The sequence below is a fragment of the Sorex araneus genome, chromosome X (genome assembly GCF_027595985.1).
Source record: "Sorex araneus isolate mSorAra2 chromosome X, mSorAra2.pri, whole genome shotgun sequence".
NCBI classification, from domain to species: Eukaryota; Metazoa; Chordata; class Mammalia; order Eulipotyphla; family Soricidae; genus Sorex; species Sorex araneus.
The window spans coordinates 233,209,504-233,224,471 of record NC_073313.1 but is presented as its reverse complement, the minus strand read 5'-3'; the positions used below and the strand labels follow the sequence as shown (position 1 = coordinate 233,224,471).

At 41.5% G+C, this 14,968-nt stretch overlaps 1 protein-coding gene across 6 annotated transcripts in view; it reads right to left on the bottom strand.

The window, feature by feature from the left end:
• Nucleotides 1–14,968, bottom strand: part of SPATS2L (spermatogenesis associated serine rich 2 like) — a 202,974-nt gene that overhangs the window by 92,296 nt on the left and 95,710 nt on the right. For all 6 annotated transcript variants that reach the window (XM_055122610.1, XM_055122607.1, XM_055122608.1 and 3 more), the window contains exon 3: nucleotides 13,689–13,749. In XM_055122610.1, coding sequence (XP_054978585.1) covers nucleotides 13,689–13,727 — 39 coding nt within the window. In that variant the 5' untranslated portion in view covers nucleotides 13,728–13,749. The remainder of the gene's footprint in view (nucleotides 1–13,688; nucleotides 13,750–14,968) is intronic.

The following is a 14,968-nucleotide window of genomic DNA, read 5'->3' as shown; positions in this document are numbered from 1 at the left end:
ACCTTGGATTAATTAGTTAGTCCTTGAGCTGACTGAATTTCTCTCTAGTGATTGCTTTATTTCCATTGTCATTGTATGGAGTGTAGATTTGAATTCCTCTTCAAGGAGGTTCAAGAATTTTGTTGAGCTGGAGGATTTGCTAGGACTTCTCTGCCTGTCTGCCAATACAGGTGAATTCCTTTGTTTCCTCTCTGCCCTTGGAGTTTTGTGGGTGGGTGCTGGCAGTTAAACTTTAAACTCCCATTTACCTGAGAACTAACCTGATTCTTAATACTAAAGAACTACTGCTTATATATTATTCTAATTATTTCTGTGCCCATGAGATGGTATTTCAGTGGTCAGGAAAGTGAAGATCTGGTTACTCCTATTTACATGCTAAGGTTATTATGGAGATTTCCAGGGTACCAACCTTCAGAGTTAGTGAGATTAGAGGAGTAGATGACATAATAGCATCCACAGGGCTCTGGGTATTAGAGTGGCCTCTGGTGCCCCTTGGAACAACTGGCTGGGTTCACACGTGATGTTTAGGGCTTTGTGGGATGGAATGGGTGAAGTTCAAAGACTCATGATGATCACACCTGAATTAATTTGGAATCAGAGGGCCTCAGTTTCTTTGAGGCAGGGAGATCCTGGGGCTGAGGGCAGGGCAGCGACAGTTTCCTCTAGTCTGGAGCCTGGGGAAAGGGCTCAAGACTTTTTAAATATAAAATGTTGTTGTTCTTTTGAACACTGCAGTAGCTATGCAAATCTCTAAGAAATAACCTTTCTTCCAGACCCATCAACTGGTAGGCTCCAGTTGGCAACTCAAGTCACTGAGGAGGTGGGGGCCTAGTGAAAGTTCATTTGTTGAGTGACACAGGGTCGCCAATCAAGCAACTTTGGTCAGATGACTCTCCACTAGCCTGAGGAAACTTCCTTAGAGGCATGCAACAAGTTGACTCTTCCTTCCCCTTTTTCCACTCTACTCCCTCTTCTTTCAAAGGATGTCTGTAGACTTCCTGTCTGCTTATGCTACTTTTTATCTTTCTTCTCTACCTTCTGCAAGCATCACTCCTGATCCAAAGAAATATCTTGCTCACATAATTCAATCTTGATATCTTCTTCAAAAACTCCGAAAACAAAACACAGACATACTTTTTCTAGTTACTCCCATCTCTGCCCCACTGATACTCTAATGTTTATTCTAACTTAGTGAGGCAAGTTTCCTGCCTTCTCCCTTCTTCCTAGTAGCTAAGAATTGCCATTATAGACTTGGCTCAACTGTTTAACAAAACAGTCATCAAGTTATTTGGAAGACACAAATATATGGCATTACTTCTATAGGAGTAGTGAAGATACTGAGTACATAAATATATTAAAAGTCCAATTGGACATATAAGGAGCCTATCATTGAATTATGGAGAAATAACATACAGAGCAAAAGTATTTTTGAAAATAATAAAAGCAGTATATTTCTAGGTACTGAATCTTTTACCCATTCCTCTCCATCTACCATCTTAAACCCTTATCTAATTTGAGCATAAAGATTTTTTCACTCTCAAGCTCAGAAGAAACCACTGCAACCATGTCATTTTGTTAATCTATTGGATAACTTAATAAAAATAATAATTTTGAGAAGTAACCAGTGTATACTAGAATAACCATATATTTTAAGCATTTGCAAACTCTTTTATGCCATCAAAGGTTTTATTTTTGATATGCTGTTTTCTCTGGCATTAATAATCATCTATCTTGTACATATTTCTTAGTCACACAGCAAAAGATGCTCTGGTGAAAGGCTGGAGGAAGAAGTGGCAGGAGAAGCAGAACAGAAACAATGAATTCCAATCATGTAGCTTGGAAGAAGCAATGTGATGCTAATCCTGCAATAGTAAATTTCTTCTTATCCCCTGAAACTGATGCTGACATTTCCATTTATTCATTCAGTTCCCTTAGACTCCTTGTCAAACCTCTTCTAGTTGCCAAGCAACAATAACAGCAATTCTGTACATAAGCATTAGGCAGTAACTACTGTCAATGTTCCTCCTTTTTTTAAAAGGGAAATTTAATGACCCTTGCCTATGAGAAAATGATAACAAGAACCTGCAGTGTAGTGAAACCTGAAAGCTATGTGTGTGATTTGTGTTCTTAGTGTTTGAACCCAAGGATTGGACTAAAATGACTTAAATACTCCTATGAAACTATGGAATGAACATTTGCCTCAAAGCTTGTATGGTCTGGTTTTCAAAAACAACTTTATATCATTAAAATATCTAAATTCCACTAATGTGGTTCTCGACTGAGTAAAGTTATTGTTTTAATGATGCACAATGATGGGTTTCTTTGGTATTTTTCTGTGATCCTGCTAACATCTCTCCCATCAGATGTTTGGGTTTTTCTCACCAAACTCTGTCCTATATAAAGTGTTGAACTACTTTTAAGTTCTTTGTAAAACATAGGTCGAGTCATTGACAGGAAAGGTCATAAAGCAGCTCCACTTTTGTGGCTGCACTACATCTCATACTATTCATAAAAAGGAATACAAAATAAATTATTTAGCATTTGCCTGTGGGGCAGGCTTGAGTGGTGGTGGGAAAATTTGAAATAATGGTGGTGGAAGGTGTAATGGTGGTGGGATTGGTGTTGAAATATTGAATGTAATCAATTATTGTGAACAACTTTATGAAAATAAAATTGAAAAATAAGAAATTGCAGTTCCACATTCATTAAAGTTTTATGTTTTGTTTAATATATTTTATTGTCATGTCTGACTTACAGATTAGGAAACCAAGGCTCAGAAAAGTAAAATGACTTGCTGCTCAAGTAAAAATTGTGGAATTAATTAATCTCTGCATCTGTCACCAAGGTCCATATTCTTTCATGACCTGGCTTCACTGGATCATGTCTCAACCACACTGCACTGGCTTAGGAATCACTATTGAATGAGTTCAGTCATACCAGAAACTCAGCAGTATTAATTCATTTTACAAATGAGGCTCCATACCAGATTTTATTGTTAAATTTTCTTCTTATACTTATTTACAATTGTGAATAAGTTTTCTGACAAAAATGTTATTTTGTGAATGACAGCTCTAATATTTCTTTTTTCCTTTTTTTTGTGGGGGGGGAGAGGTGGGGCCACAATCGGCAGTGCTCAGGGATTACTCTTAGCTCTGTGCTCAGGAATCACTCATGGCGGGGCTTGGACTATATGGGCTGCTAGGGATCAAAACTGGACAATCCTGTGCAAGGCAAACGCACTATCTGCTGTACTAGTGCTCTGGATCTAATAATCCTTTGTGATTTGTTTGAGAATTATACCCATGATTTTATAATCTATTTACCCTGGTACCCTAGCATTTTACATAAGATACAATGAAATTGTTATTACTGAGTCTTATTCTGACATCATCTTTGAGATCTCAGTATTGAGTTTCTACAAAGGAGCTGTAAAAAGTGAGCATGCTGCAACTGTAAAAATTCTGATTAATCTGGAGATTTTGTTCTGCTGTATCTCCTCTGTAATTGACACATGGGAATAACCTCCTGTTTGATTTTGGCACAGTGGGTAATGACTTAGCAAAAGATAGCATTTATTTTTGCAAATCCTACTGGTCACCACCTGTATTTGACAACCATCTCAAAGACGCTGCTTTTCTGGAGAGTCATGAGTAGTCAACTAACCTTAGCAACTGTTTATAAAAGCAATTTAAACCTTGTTTTAATAGCAAAGAGAATACTAACATGAGATGACATTTTCATTAACCAACATTCCAGTTTTCAAGGAAGCCAGAGATTTTTCAAAATATTGTGAAAGGGAAATGTAGTTTCTCAAGAGCCAAACTATCCAAACAGGCAAACTCCTTCATGTATTAGCTGTAAGTGCATCTAACCCTAATTGAGACCATTTTGACAGACCATTTAGTCAGTCAAACAAGAACATACAGCTGAGAGAACCTGCCGAAAAGAGCAGGGCACCTCTCTAGGGAGAGAGAGATGAGCAATCACAGTACTAGTAATAACTACTGTAGCACCAAAGAGAGACCTCATGGAAGCTCCAAGCAGAACAGAGGAAGAGCAGAACATTCAGGTGGGGCAGGAGGAAGAAGAAAGGAGATACAGAGCAGGGTTATTACAAAGGATGTCCTCTGGGAAGAATGCCCTCAGAGCAGAAGGGTGTCTGCAAAGGCATAAAGGCAGAGACACCTGAAGAGGGTCGCATGAAGGGCTGTATGAGGAGAAGCAGCAGGGAAAGTGGGAAAGTGCCAGGGGCAGATCCCATGGAAGAAGCACATCGTTCAGCCGATGGCACTTTGATTTCCAACTCAGATCTTTACTGTTATAAACCAACAAATAAAAAAGATTTCAAAATAGAGTGACAATTGTAGAGTCAGCTGTCTCGGATTTTTCTTTTTCTGTTTTTCGTGGGAGGCTGGGCTACATCCAGAAGTGCTCAGGGGCTATACCTGGTTCTGTGCTCAGGGGTTATGTCTGGCAGTGTTCAGGAACCATATTTGGTGCCTGAGATTGAGCCAGGGTTTACAGGTGAGTTAACCAACTGTACTGTCTTCCTGGGCCTGGAATTTTCAACCGTAAGTTATTAATTCTTCCTCTGATGTAATAAAGATCCTTGATGACATAATTTCCACACTAAAGCACCTAGAGCAGTCCCCCGTCATCTGCGAGGGCTACGTTCTAGGACCCCCAGTAGATGCCTAGAAACATGGATACTATGACTCCTATTTAATCATTAAAATTAACATAGTTTACAGGAGTGTAAGTATTTATGATTTACCACATCATTCACTGTATCACTGTCGTCCCATTGCTCATCGATTTGCTCAAGAGGGCACCAGTAACATCTCCATTCATCCCTGTCACGTTCAGGGTCAGGGAAATGAGATCCATTATTGTTACTGTTTTTGGCATAGCAAATACGCCACAGGTAGGTTGCTAGACTCTGCCGTGCGATATTCTGCATTATTCTCTTCCAAGAGCTTTGTTTTATAGTCTCTGGATCCTGGCCATTGATGAGATTACATGGTGCCAGGGTCGGTTTATGGGTGTGGATGTCAAGCTAATGGAAAACAGGGGATCCGGGTGGATGTGGCCCAGTCTTGATCTGAGCAGGCTTGGAGATCTCAGTCATGGGTCCCACATACCTGAGTTCCTCTATTGGTTCCTTCATGCATAAGGTCCAAGTGTGTGGAGAGTGACTTTGAGCATGGTTGCAGCTGGGTTCTGTAGGTTTTCAGCTGCCGGGGCTCTGCTTGGGGCAGGGAGGGAAACTCAACACGCCCCCCCCTCCCAGGGGGCCTCAGTGAAGACAGCCTGGTGCTGGAGCAGGAGATTCCACATTATACGCCCCTATAAAATGCCAATATCCCTCCACTGCTGTTTGTAGGACCCCTTCTGTCCACCCTCATATCCCAGTAACCTCAATTCTATCCTTAGAATCTAAGGGTTTGTTTTCAATAGATTGTCATCTAGCCCTTTTGTTTCTTTATATGCCACATATGAGAGAGACATGAGCTGGAATTGGTCTTTCTCTTTCTGACTTCACCTAACACCCTCTGGCTCCATCTATCTTGGAGCATAATGCAAGACTTCACCTTTTCTTATAGTTGAATAGTATTCCATTTAATATATAAAATTTCTTTATTCATTCATCTGTTGTATTGACCTCTACCTAGACTATGATTTTTCAAATGCAGCACAACATATCTGTGATGAAATGCAACTTATGCGGGCTGGAGAGAAAGCTCAATAAGCCAAGCACATGCTAAGTTGAGTCCCAGGTACCACTTAACCCCCCAGAACTGCTCCAGGGAGTATCCCGAGCACTGACGGGTGTGACTTAAAATACAAAGAAGTAAAACTTTAATTTATAAATGGCATAATAAGAGATTAACAAGTTATAACAAAATAGAACAATTAGAACAATATACTGCAATAAAGCATGTCAATGTGGTCTCTTATTGTATCACTTGTATCACTGATCATCCCATTGCTCATTGATTTGGGTGCCAGGAACGTCTTCATTTGTCCCTATCCCCTACAAGTGTAGCTCAATGGCACCTGTTCGTTCCAGGAACACAAAGAGTATCAAACCATTCATTCAGGGTCTTGATGAAGAAGTTGGACTATCTCATAGGTGGGAGGCCATGCATTCTTTTGATGTCCTGTGGAATCCAGTCGGTAACAACTCTAGTCCAACAGTTGTCTCCAAAATGCATTACATGTCCGGCCCATATGACTTTCAACGCCTTGACAAATGAGGCAGCATCCCTGATTCTCGATCATCTTTCGACGTTGGAATTCCAAATTCCTTCTCTCACTTGAGTGAAACGTGCTACTCCAAGCACAGCTCTTTCGACTCCTCTTTGGGAGACCCGAATAGTGTTCTCATCCTGTTTTTGTAGGGCCCAGTTCTGAGGCGTATGTTAGTGCAGGAAGAAGGGTGGAGTCAAAAAGATGTGTCCAGAGCCGGAGGTTCTTCGTCCTCTTAACAACTTCTTTGATGCTCTTGAAGGCATTCCATGCTGCTCTCTTCCTCCTACACAGTTCTGGTATCAAGTTGTCCCTCATGTCAAGTTCTCGACCTAGGAACACATAGCTGCTGCATTTGGAGATGTTTGTTCCGTTGAGAGCAAATGGAACATCAGGAACTAGTCTGTTTCTCATGAATATTGTCTTCATGAGATTCAGCTGCAATCCGAACTTTCCACACTCACGGTTGAAGTCGGCTAGCATTTGTGCTGCTTGGCTAATGTTTGGTGTTATTAGAATGATGTCATCAGCGAAGCCGAGGTGGTATAGTTGCGGACTGTCTATCTTCACTCCCATTCCTTCCCATTCCGGTCATCGAATGACATTCTCTAGGGTGGCACTGAAGAGTTTCAGTGAAATGGTATCACCCTGCAGAACCCCTCTCTTTATGTCAATGATCACTTCCTTGTAGAATGGTGACATCCTGGTGGTGAATCCATAATACAGCTCACAGAGGATCCTGATGTACTGAGTTTGAATGCTCTGTTTGGCTAGGGCTTCGATGACTGCTTCAGTCTCAACAGAATCAAAGGCCTTCTTTAAATCAATGAATATTAGACAGAGTGGTTTCTGAACTCTTGCAAAACATCAATGAGCTTGGTCACTGTGTGGATATGGTCGATCATGCTGAATCCTTTTCGGAACCCGGCTTGCTTGCATGGTTGTCCTTCATCTAGTGTTCTGCCTATTCTATTCAGGATGATTCGAGTGAACAACTTATAGATGACGAACCATAGGCAGATCGGGCAGTAGTTGCTGATATCATAGATGTCTCCCTTCCTATACAACAGAAAGGTCCTGCTGGTTTTCCATTGGGACGGAACATTGCATTCAGACAGGTAGCGTGAAAAAAGCTGATGCAGTGTATTGATGAGTTCTGGTGTCAGATTCTTCAGGTGTTCGGGTCTGACCTTGTCCAGACCGGGTGCTGTACACTTCTTTACTGACAAAATGGCGTGTTGGATTTCAGAAGGGAGAACACTGGGAACAACATATCCATCCTGTGGAATTTGGTATTTGGGCAGGTGGATGTGGCTATCCAAGAGATCTGAGTAGAAGGTGTGATAACCTTTTCCATTGCCCTTCTGGAAGATGTGATAGATCCATCAGGACATCAGAGAGCAGTCATCTTGGTCTTATAGTTTGCAAAGGACAGGTGGGCATTGGGAATACTTTTCCTGGCTTCTGCTGCACTGGCCAACACTGCTGCTTTTTCTCTTTGAGGTCTTTCTTTATCGCTTCTCTGCACAGCTTTGCAAGCTTGGATGTATGCTTGTGATTGCCTGAGGCTTGCACCAAACCAGGTCGGCGAATGAGCTTGAGAGTTTCTGAAGACAGGCATTTTTTTGTGGCTTTTCTCTCTCGGTGTTCCTCAAATAATCGTGGAGGTGCTGAACCAGTCGACCGTATTTCTTGTCAATGTTGTCAACGACGGCGTCTTCCCATATTGCTGTAATAGTGCTAAAGAGCTCTCAGTTGGTGGTCGTTCTGGGAGTTCTCTTCTTAAACTTTGCAGCCTTTTCTACCTGCTCAGTGAAGTAGAATTTCGCATGAAAGAGACAGTGGTCTGATCCCATTTGAAATTTTGGGACAACAGCGACATTGGTAAGGCAAAACCGGTGAATAAATATAACGTGGTCAGTTTCATTGGGGAATTGTGATTGCTGTCCACCGGGAGACTTCCATGTCCAACATTTAGATTTGGCCTTCTGGAACTGCGAGTTACCATGGATGGTCCTGGTCGATATGATGAACTCAGACAGTCTCTTACCCTGTTTGTTCCGAAATTCTAGGCCCTGGGTCCCAATGTGGAGTTCTTTGGGCGATCTTCTCAGTCCTATCTTGGCGTTAAAATCACCAATGAGGACCTTATAGAAGGTGTGGTCATCTTTATAGAACTTCTCCAGCCCTATGTAGAACTTCTCAATTTCTTCTTCGTCATAGTTGAATGTTGGTGCATAGACGACGAAGATAGAAACTGCCAGGAATGAGCCACATCTATTCAAACGTTAAGCGTCCGATTTGGGTTGTTAGGCATTCAAACGAATCAATGCTCATGGCCAAGTTCGTGTTGACAAGGACACCGACACCACCAATGCCTCTGCTGTCCCATGTTCCGAGGAACAGTTCTTTTCCAGTGTTGAAAACGGCGTGATGTGATCAGTGCCTTCTTGTCTCAGTCAATTCAATGACGTCATACCTGATTTTCTGCGCTTGCACCATCAGGTCCTCAATGGATGCTTCCAATGCCAGTGTACGTGCATTAAAAGTGCAGTCATTTTAATCCTTCTTCGTTTTGGCAGCCTAGTTCAGCCCTGAGATTTTAGCAGCTTCTCCTTGCTCATCCTTCTCAATGCTGCCATATTAAGGGCTCTTCCAGTGTCAGGGGAACGAGTCCCATTATTGTTACTGTTTTTGGCATATCGAATACGCCATGGGTAGCTTGCCAGGCTCTGCTGTGCTGGGCTCTCCGAGAGGGACGGAGGCTTTTGGGGTGGCCTCTAATCCCCCTTACAGGTGCTCCCAGTCTACAGAATGTAAGCTTTAGGTCAACTGGCATGTTGCAACAATCTGCACACTGAAAAAACATGCCACACACCTTGTGCATGGACGTGCTGCTCATGTACAGAAAGTACTGGCCAGATCGACACAGTCGATGCAAGGAGTCCAGCTCTGCACCGGCCTGTATCTTTGGCAGCACTTGTTGGTTCGCTCTTCGCTTGCTGGCACCATTGCCACCCCCTTGCCACGATGAGGTGGTTGGCATCGTTGCCATCCCCTTGCCACAATGAGGTGGTGAACCAAAAAGGGGGGAGTCTCTCATTGTAGGATAACTTATTTAAGGATCACTCCTGGTAAGGCTCAGAGGACCATATGGGATGTTGGATATTGAACCCAGGTCTGATGCACAGAAGGCACATACCCACTGACTATCTCTCCGACCCTTAAAATGAATATTTCTCAGCGGCTGGAATGATAGCACAGTGGGTAGGGCATTTGCCTTGCACATGGCTGACCCGGGTTCGATTCCCAGCATCCCATATGGTCCCCTGACCACTGCCAGGAGTAATTACTGAGTGCAGAGCCAGGAGAGACCCCTGTGCATTGCTGGGTATGATCCAAAGAGCAAAAAAATAAATGAATATTTCTCAGTCATATTGAACTATGGGTAATTAAAAGAGCAGAAAGAGAACCCACAGATTTGAGGGCTCCTGTACAATCAGTTCATCTAACAGAGGACCCCCAAGAGGCAAGAGGTGAACTCATTTCCTCACAAAACTTTTTTTTATCAATTATTCAATTTCTTATGATCTTGTCCAGACATTGCATAAGAACACTGCATATATCTGGTGTCAGATCTCCAAAAGCTTGTACTTTAAGATATAATAGTCATTACTATTCTTAATTTTCAGAATTAAAATGCCACTGCCATATGACAGACTGAGAAACTAATCATAAAAAGGACATGAAAGCTATTAAGTAAAGGAAATACATGTACTAAAATAAATTAATATAAAATTATAAATGCTCATCTTTTCCGTTGTTTATTAAGAGTTATTTTATTGAATTGAGAAATCTATTAACCTTTTGACTCAGGAAGATGGTAATAACTCATTGAGTAAGAGTTCTACTTGCATTGTCATGTAAATTCATAATATTTGTAACTTACACATTACCCTCTTTCAAAACAATGCCAGCATTTTGATAAGCTGCTGAAGTGTGATGGCAAACACAACATCTCCTGCTAATCTTCCTATGTGGATGTGACATTGATTGTGATGAGTGGGTAGAAGCGCTGCCTAAGAGGAAGCAGGCAGTGTTTGGTGCACCTCTGTGGTCTGTGGAGAATAGCCTCCTTCTCTTACCCTTAAGGAAAGGGTACTTTAGCACCCCTGTTTTCAGTAACACCCAGCTCCTCAGAGGCCTGCTCCTACCAATGACCTGTCAATAACTGTGGTCCTTCCATGCTAAGGGGAAGCAGTAAGGTGGTGGAAAGAGCACAGGTTCTTTTTTGAACCAGGTTCCTCTGCATATCCCAAGAGTCTGACTTTAACTAGTCACTTTACCTCGTGCTCAGTGGGTAAAGTGTTTTACAGGAGGGTTTGTAAGACATAAGCACAATAGCTGACACAGCTAGGGCAAACTTTAAAAAATATCACACCAAGCCACGCTCCTGCTTTGAACCTTCAACAGCTTACTTTTGTCCTTTGAATAAAGCTCTATATGACCCCTAGTCTCTACATTTTTCAGGGCCCTTTGGTAGCCTGGTCATGATTTGTGCATGGTAGGGGAAGGTGGGGCTGTGGGGTGGTGATCCTTTTTAGAATAATGTTTTAATATTCACAAACTAAAATACAAAGAATTACAAAGAAACCATTCAGACTGAAATAAAGTTGAAAGAATAATAAAAAACAAATTTAGGCTTTAGTCATCTTTTTGCTTCTATACCAACATCAAATAACACAATATACGGCAGGCTCAATAAACTACAGTAATTTTAAAGTAGTGATAAAAGAAACCATTTCAGTCCATTTACAATAAATGTAATTTGATATGAAGGTAACTGTGATTTATTTCTACTTTTGAAAGTAACAGGTACTCTTGCTAGTACTGTGGGTATTTTTCTCCTTCTGCCTACACTCCAAATAGAAGGAAACTCTAGATTTCATTTGGTGAAGAAGAAAATTTATTTATTCCCATCTAAGCTCATGAAGCCCAGGAATCCACCTAGGTTTCTGCCAGAAGCCAGAAATAATGAGAAGAGATGATATTCTAATCACATGGCTCTTCAAATACTTTGGCTTAGTCCACCTCAGAACCTGGCTCCTGCTTTTCTATCACAAGGATGATGTTTCTTTCCTGCTGTCCTCATCTCCTCAAATCTTACCTCCTCCCAGTGTATGTGTTGCAAGCCATACTGCCCCAAAGTAGAAAGAGAGTATGGGGAATATTGTTTGCCATGGAGGCAGGGGGAGGGTGGAAAAGGGGGAATATACCAGGGATATTGGTGGTGGAGAATGTGCACTGGTAGAGGGATGGATGTTTGATCATTGCGTGATTGTAACACAAACATGAAAGCTTGTAACTATCTCACAGTGATTCAGTAAAATTTAAAAAACTCTCATCTCCTCCCATAGGGCTGGGCTGACCAAGCCCCTCCCCATTACAGTTGTTCCCTCACTGCGGCCCTCATAAGCAGAAACCACTGGGTTCTGTTACCTACTCTGGGGTTCACTCTCTGGGTCTGACCCAAAAGTAAATCCCATGGCAGCAAGCACATCCTGCACATGTTCCAAACCATATCTCCAGCACCTGCAGCCATGCTGGAATAAAGCAGGGGTCAACATCTCTTTGCTAAATCAAAAGAAAACAGACAAATGCCTCCATGAACGTGACTCTTCTCATGCCTCACTCTGAATTTTTAGTGCTGTGAGGACACAAAGAGTAGAGACAAACTGGCACCCTCGGGTTAGTGGACAGCCTGGTGGAGTCTGGAACTGGCCTGGAGGCATGCGGGGAAAGTTCCAGTGTAGCTCTGCCACTCTACTGTGGGGTCACCAAGGGTGCAAATGAATGGGGTAGACAAAATGCACCTTCATGGGCTCACATAACTGATCACCTATTTTCATTTATTTGTAAATAATAAAAAGTCACCTACAGTGGTGCATGGGGTGTGAGGTGGGTACTCCTGCTAATGGTTGGCCTAACACTTTGGGCCTGATGGTATAATGCTGGCACCCAGCATGACTTGAGGGCACCAGGAGCAAACCCCAGGGTTTCAGGTGAACCTGCAGTATTGGAAACTGAACTCAAGGCTTCATACATGCTAGATATGTGCTCTTGCACTAGCGCTATTGTCCTGGCCTCTGATTGATGGTTCACGGTCACTGAAGTACAAGTTAGTCTTGTGGCAGGCGAGGAATTGTGATTCTAATTAGAGGTTACCTCACAGGGTAGGACAGAGACTTGGATGGGTCTGGAACATAATCAGTCTCCAATAAGTAATGAGGAGGGGGACTTAGGGAGTCAAACATTTTTAGTGTTGAAAGATACTGAAGGTTACCAGGCCTGGTCATTAGGTGAAGTGCTGGTTTCTTCTTTCTGAGGCCATTTCTAAAGAAAGATACAAAGCTTGCTCTTTGGCACTACCAGCAGAGTGGTGAAGAGTGCGAACAGCAGAATGGCACTCCAGGAATTCATTAGCCCAGCTCTGCTATATACATATAGGCAAGTTACTTAACTTCTCCATATCTCAATCTGCTCCTCTATAAAGAATAACGATTATAATAATCCTAAGAGGTCAAATTGAAGATTAAATGAGAAATTGAATATAATATGCTTAGCACACCTCTAATACACACTACTTATGATCCTGTTAAATAATTTTTTTAGGGATGTGGCTGAGTGGCAGAGTATCTGGCTTTAGTGCAGGAGACTGTGAGTTTGACACTCAGCACAGCTCCACAGTGCCCAGTTCTATATTGTGTAAGTGCCCATTTACCACTAATACAACAGAAGCACAAGCCCTCTCCCCAACACCATCACAGTCAACTGTGTATTGTGTGTGGTGTTGCAAAAAATGTGCAAACCCTGGCCAGCAACACAACCAAATGTGTGACCCCCAGACATCATTAACAGTGAAGAAAAGAAAGAGGGTGAAAAAAAAACCAAATAGTGTTTGCCGGCACATATGCTGCCTGAGCCTATGTACTGCTTGCGCCCATGTGGCTAAACACAGGTGGTGCCCGAGCACATGTGCTGCCTTCATCTTCCCTTTTGAATTGTATATAAGTATAAAAGTACTTTTATACTTTCATGTGTAATGCTGGGATGTATTGTAGGGTATCTCTCTCTGCCTTTGGAGAAGTCTGTGTTCTCTTGAGTATGTGTTACTCTCCATTCTTTCCCACTTTCTCTTCCCCCTTTCCTTCAAAATAAAATCTGTTTTATTTCACATACACACACAAAAATAGTGTTTGCCATTTATGCCCCAACTAAGCTGAAAAAAAAGTTAAAAGATATGAAATTTTTAGTGTATGAAGTTTAACATGTAAAGCACAATCCATTTTTTCCCCTTATTTTATTGCAATGGAGTTTTTACTAGAGACAATGTTAACCAATTTATAGTTTCTACAGGCTAATATATAGCTTTATCTTACCTTTTCCTTGACATTTACATGAGCATTGAGTTCAGCCATCTTACTTCTAGTGGGGTAAACTCTATAAGAAGAGGGAAAAAGGAATGCATTTTTAAAATTGATTTTTAACTTATTTTTTGTTTCTTTCAACTGAATAAACAATTCTATTTGGACACAATCATAAATGCCATTTTCAGAATGAAAAAATATGCTTAAGCTAAATATTTTTCTCAGATATGTTCTAAAAGGATGTTATAATAATACCAGAAAACATTGTAAAATCTTTTATTCATACGGTATTGACACAAAAACTAACAATGACATATGGGTATGCACCAAACTACTGTTCCTTCTCCTAATGTAAAAGAAAGATGGTCAGAAATAGTGGAAAGAGGGAGAGAGTATCTGTTTTAATTAACTATTGCCATTATGATCTCAAAGATTTTTATCAACTTCTAGTTAATAAGTACTGGAGCAAAAGCACAGCGGGTAGGACGTTTGCCTTGTACGTGGCCAATCTGGGTTCAATTCCTTCGTCCCTCTCGGAGAGCCTGGCAAGCTAACGAGAGTATCCCGCCCGCATGGCAGAGCCTGGGCAAGCTACCCGTGGCATATTCAATATGCCAAAAACAGTAACAAGGGGCTGAAGTAGGTAGGGCATTTGCCTTGCACACAGCCAACCCGGGTTCAATTCCCAGCGTCCCATATGGTCCCTGAGCATCACCAGGAGTGATTCCTGAGTGCAGAGCCAGGAGTGACCCCTGTGTATTGCCAAGTGTGACCCAAAAAGCAAAAAAAAAAAAAAAAAACCCAACCCAAAAAACAGTAATAAGAAAGTCTCACAATGGAGATGTTACTGGTGCCCGCTCGAAAAAATCAATGAACAACGGGATGACAGTGCTACAGTGACAGTGCTACAGCGCTAGTTAATAAAATAAATATTTGTGCATGCTTGCATGTATCTAAGTATACCAAGAACTCCTGGAAGAAGCAGATAAATGGTTTCAGATTCAAACATAAGAAACACTGTAGACAACAACCTTTAAAATATTTCTTTTCACTTGTCAGGATATCATGAACAATCTTCCAGATCAGTATGTATCTAACATCACCATATTTTATTTTTTGTTGTTATTGCTGTTTTCATGACGAAATATTATCATTTTATTTCAGACCACTGAAAGTTCAATAGAAAAGGCTACTACAATTTCAACCAACCCATTCCAAATTTTATCAGAATCTATTTTGTTTGTCTTAAAAAATATAAAGGCCAAGTTACAAATCTGTAAGTGCAGATTAGT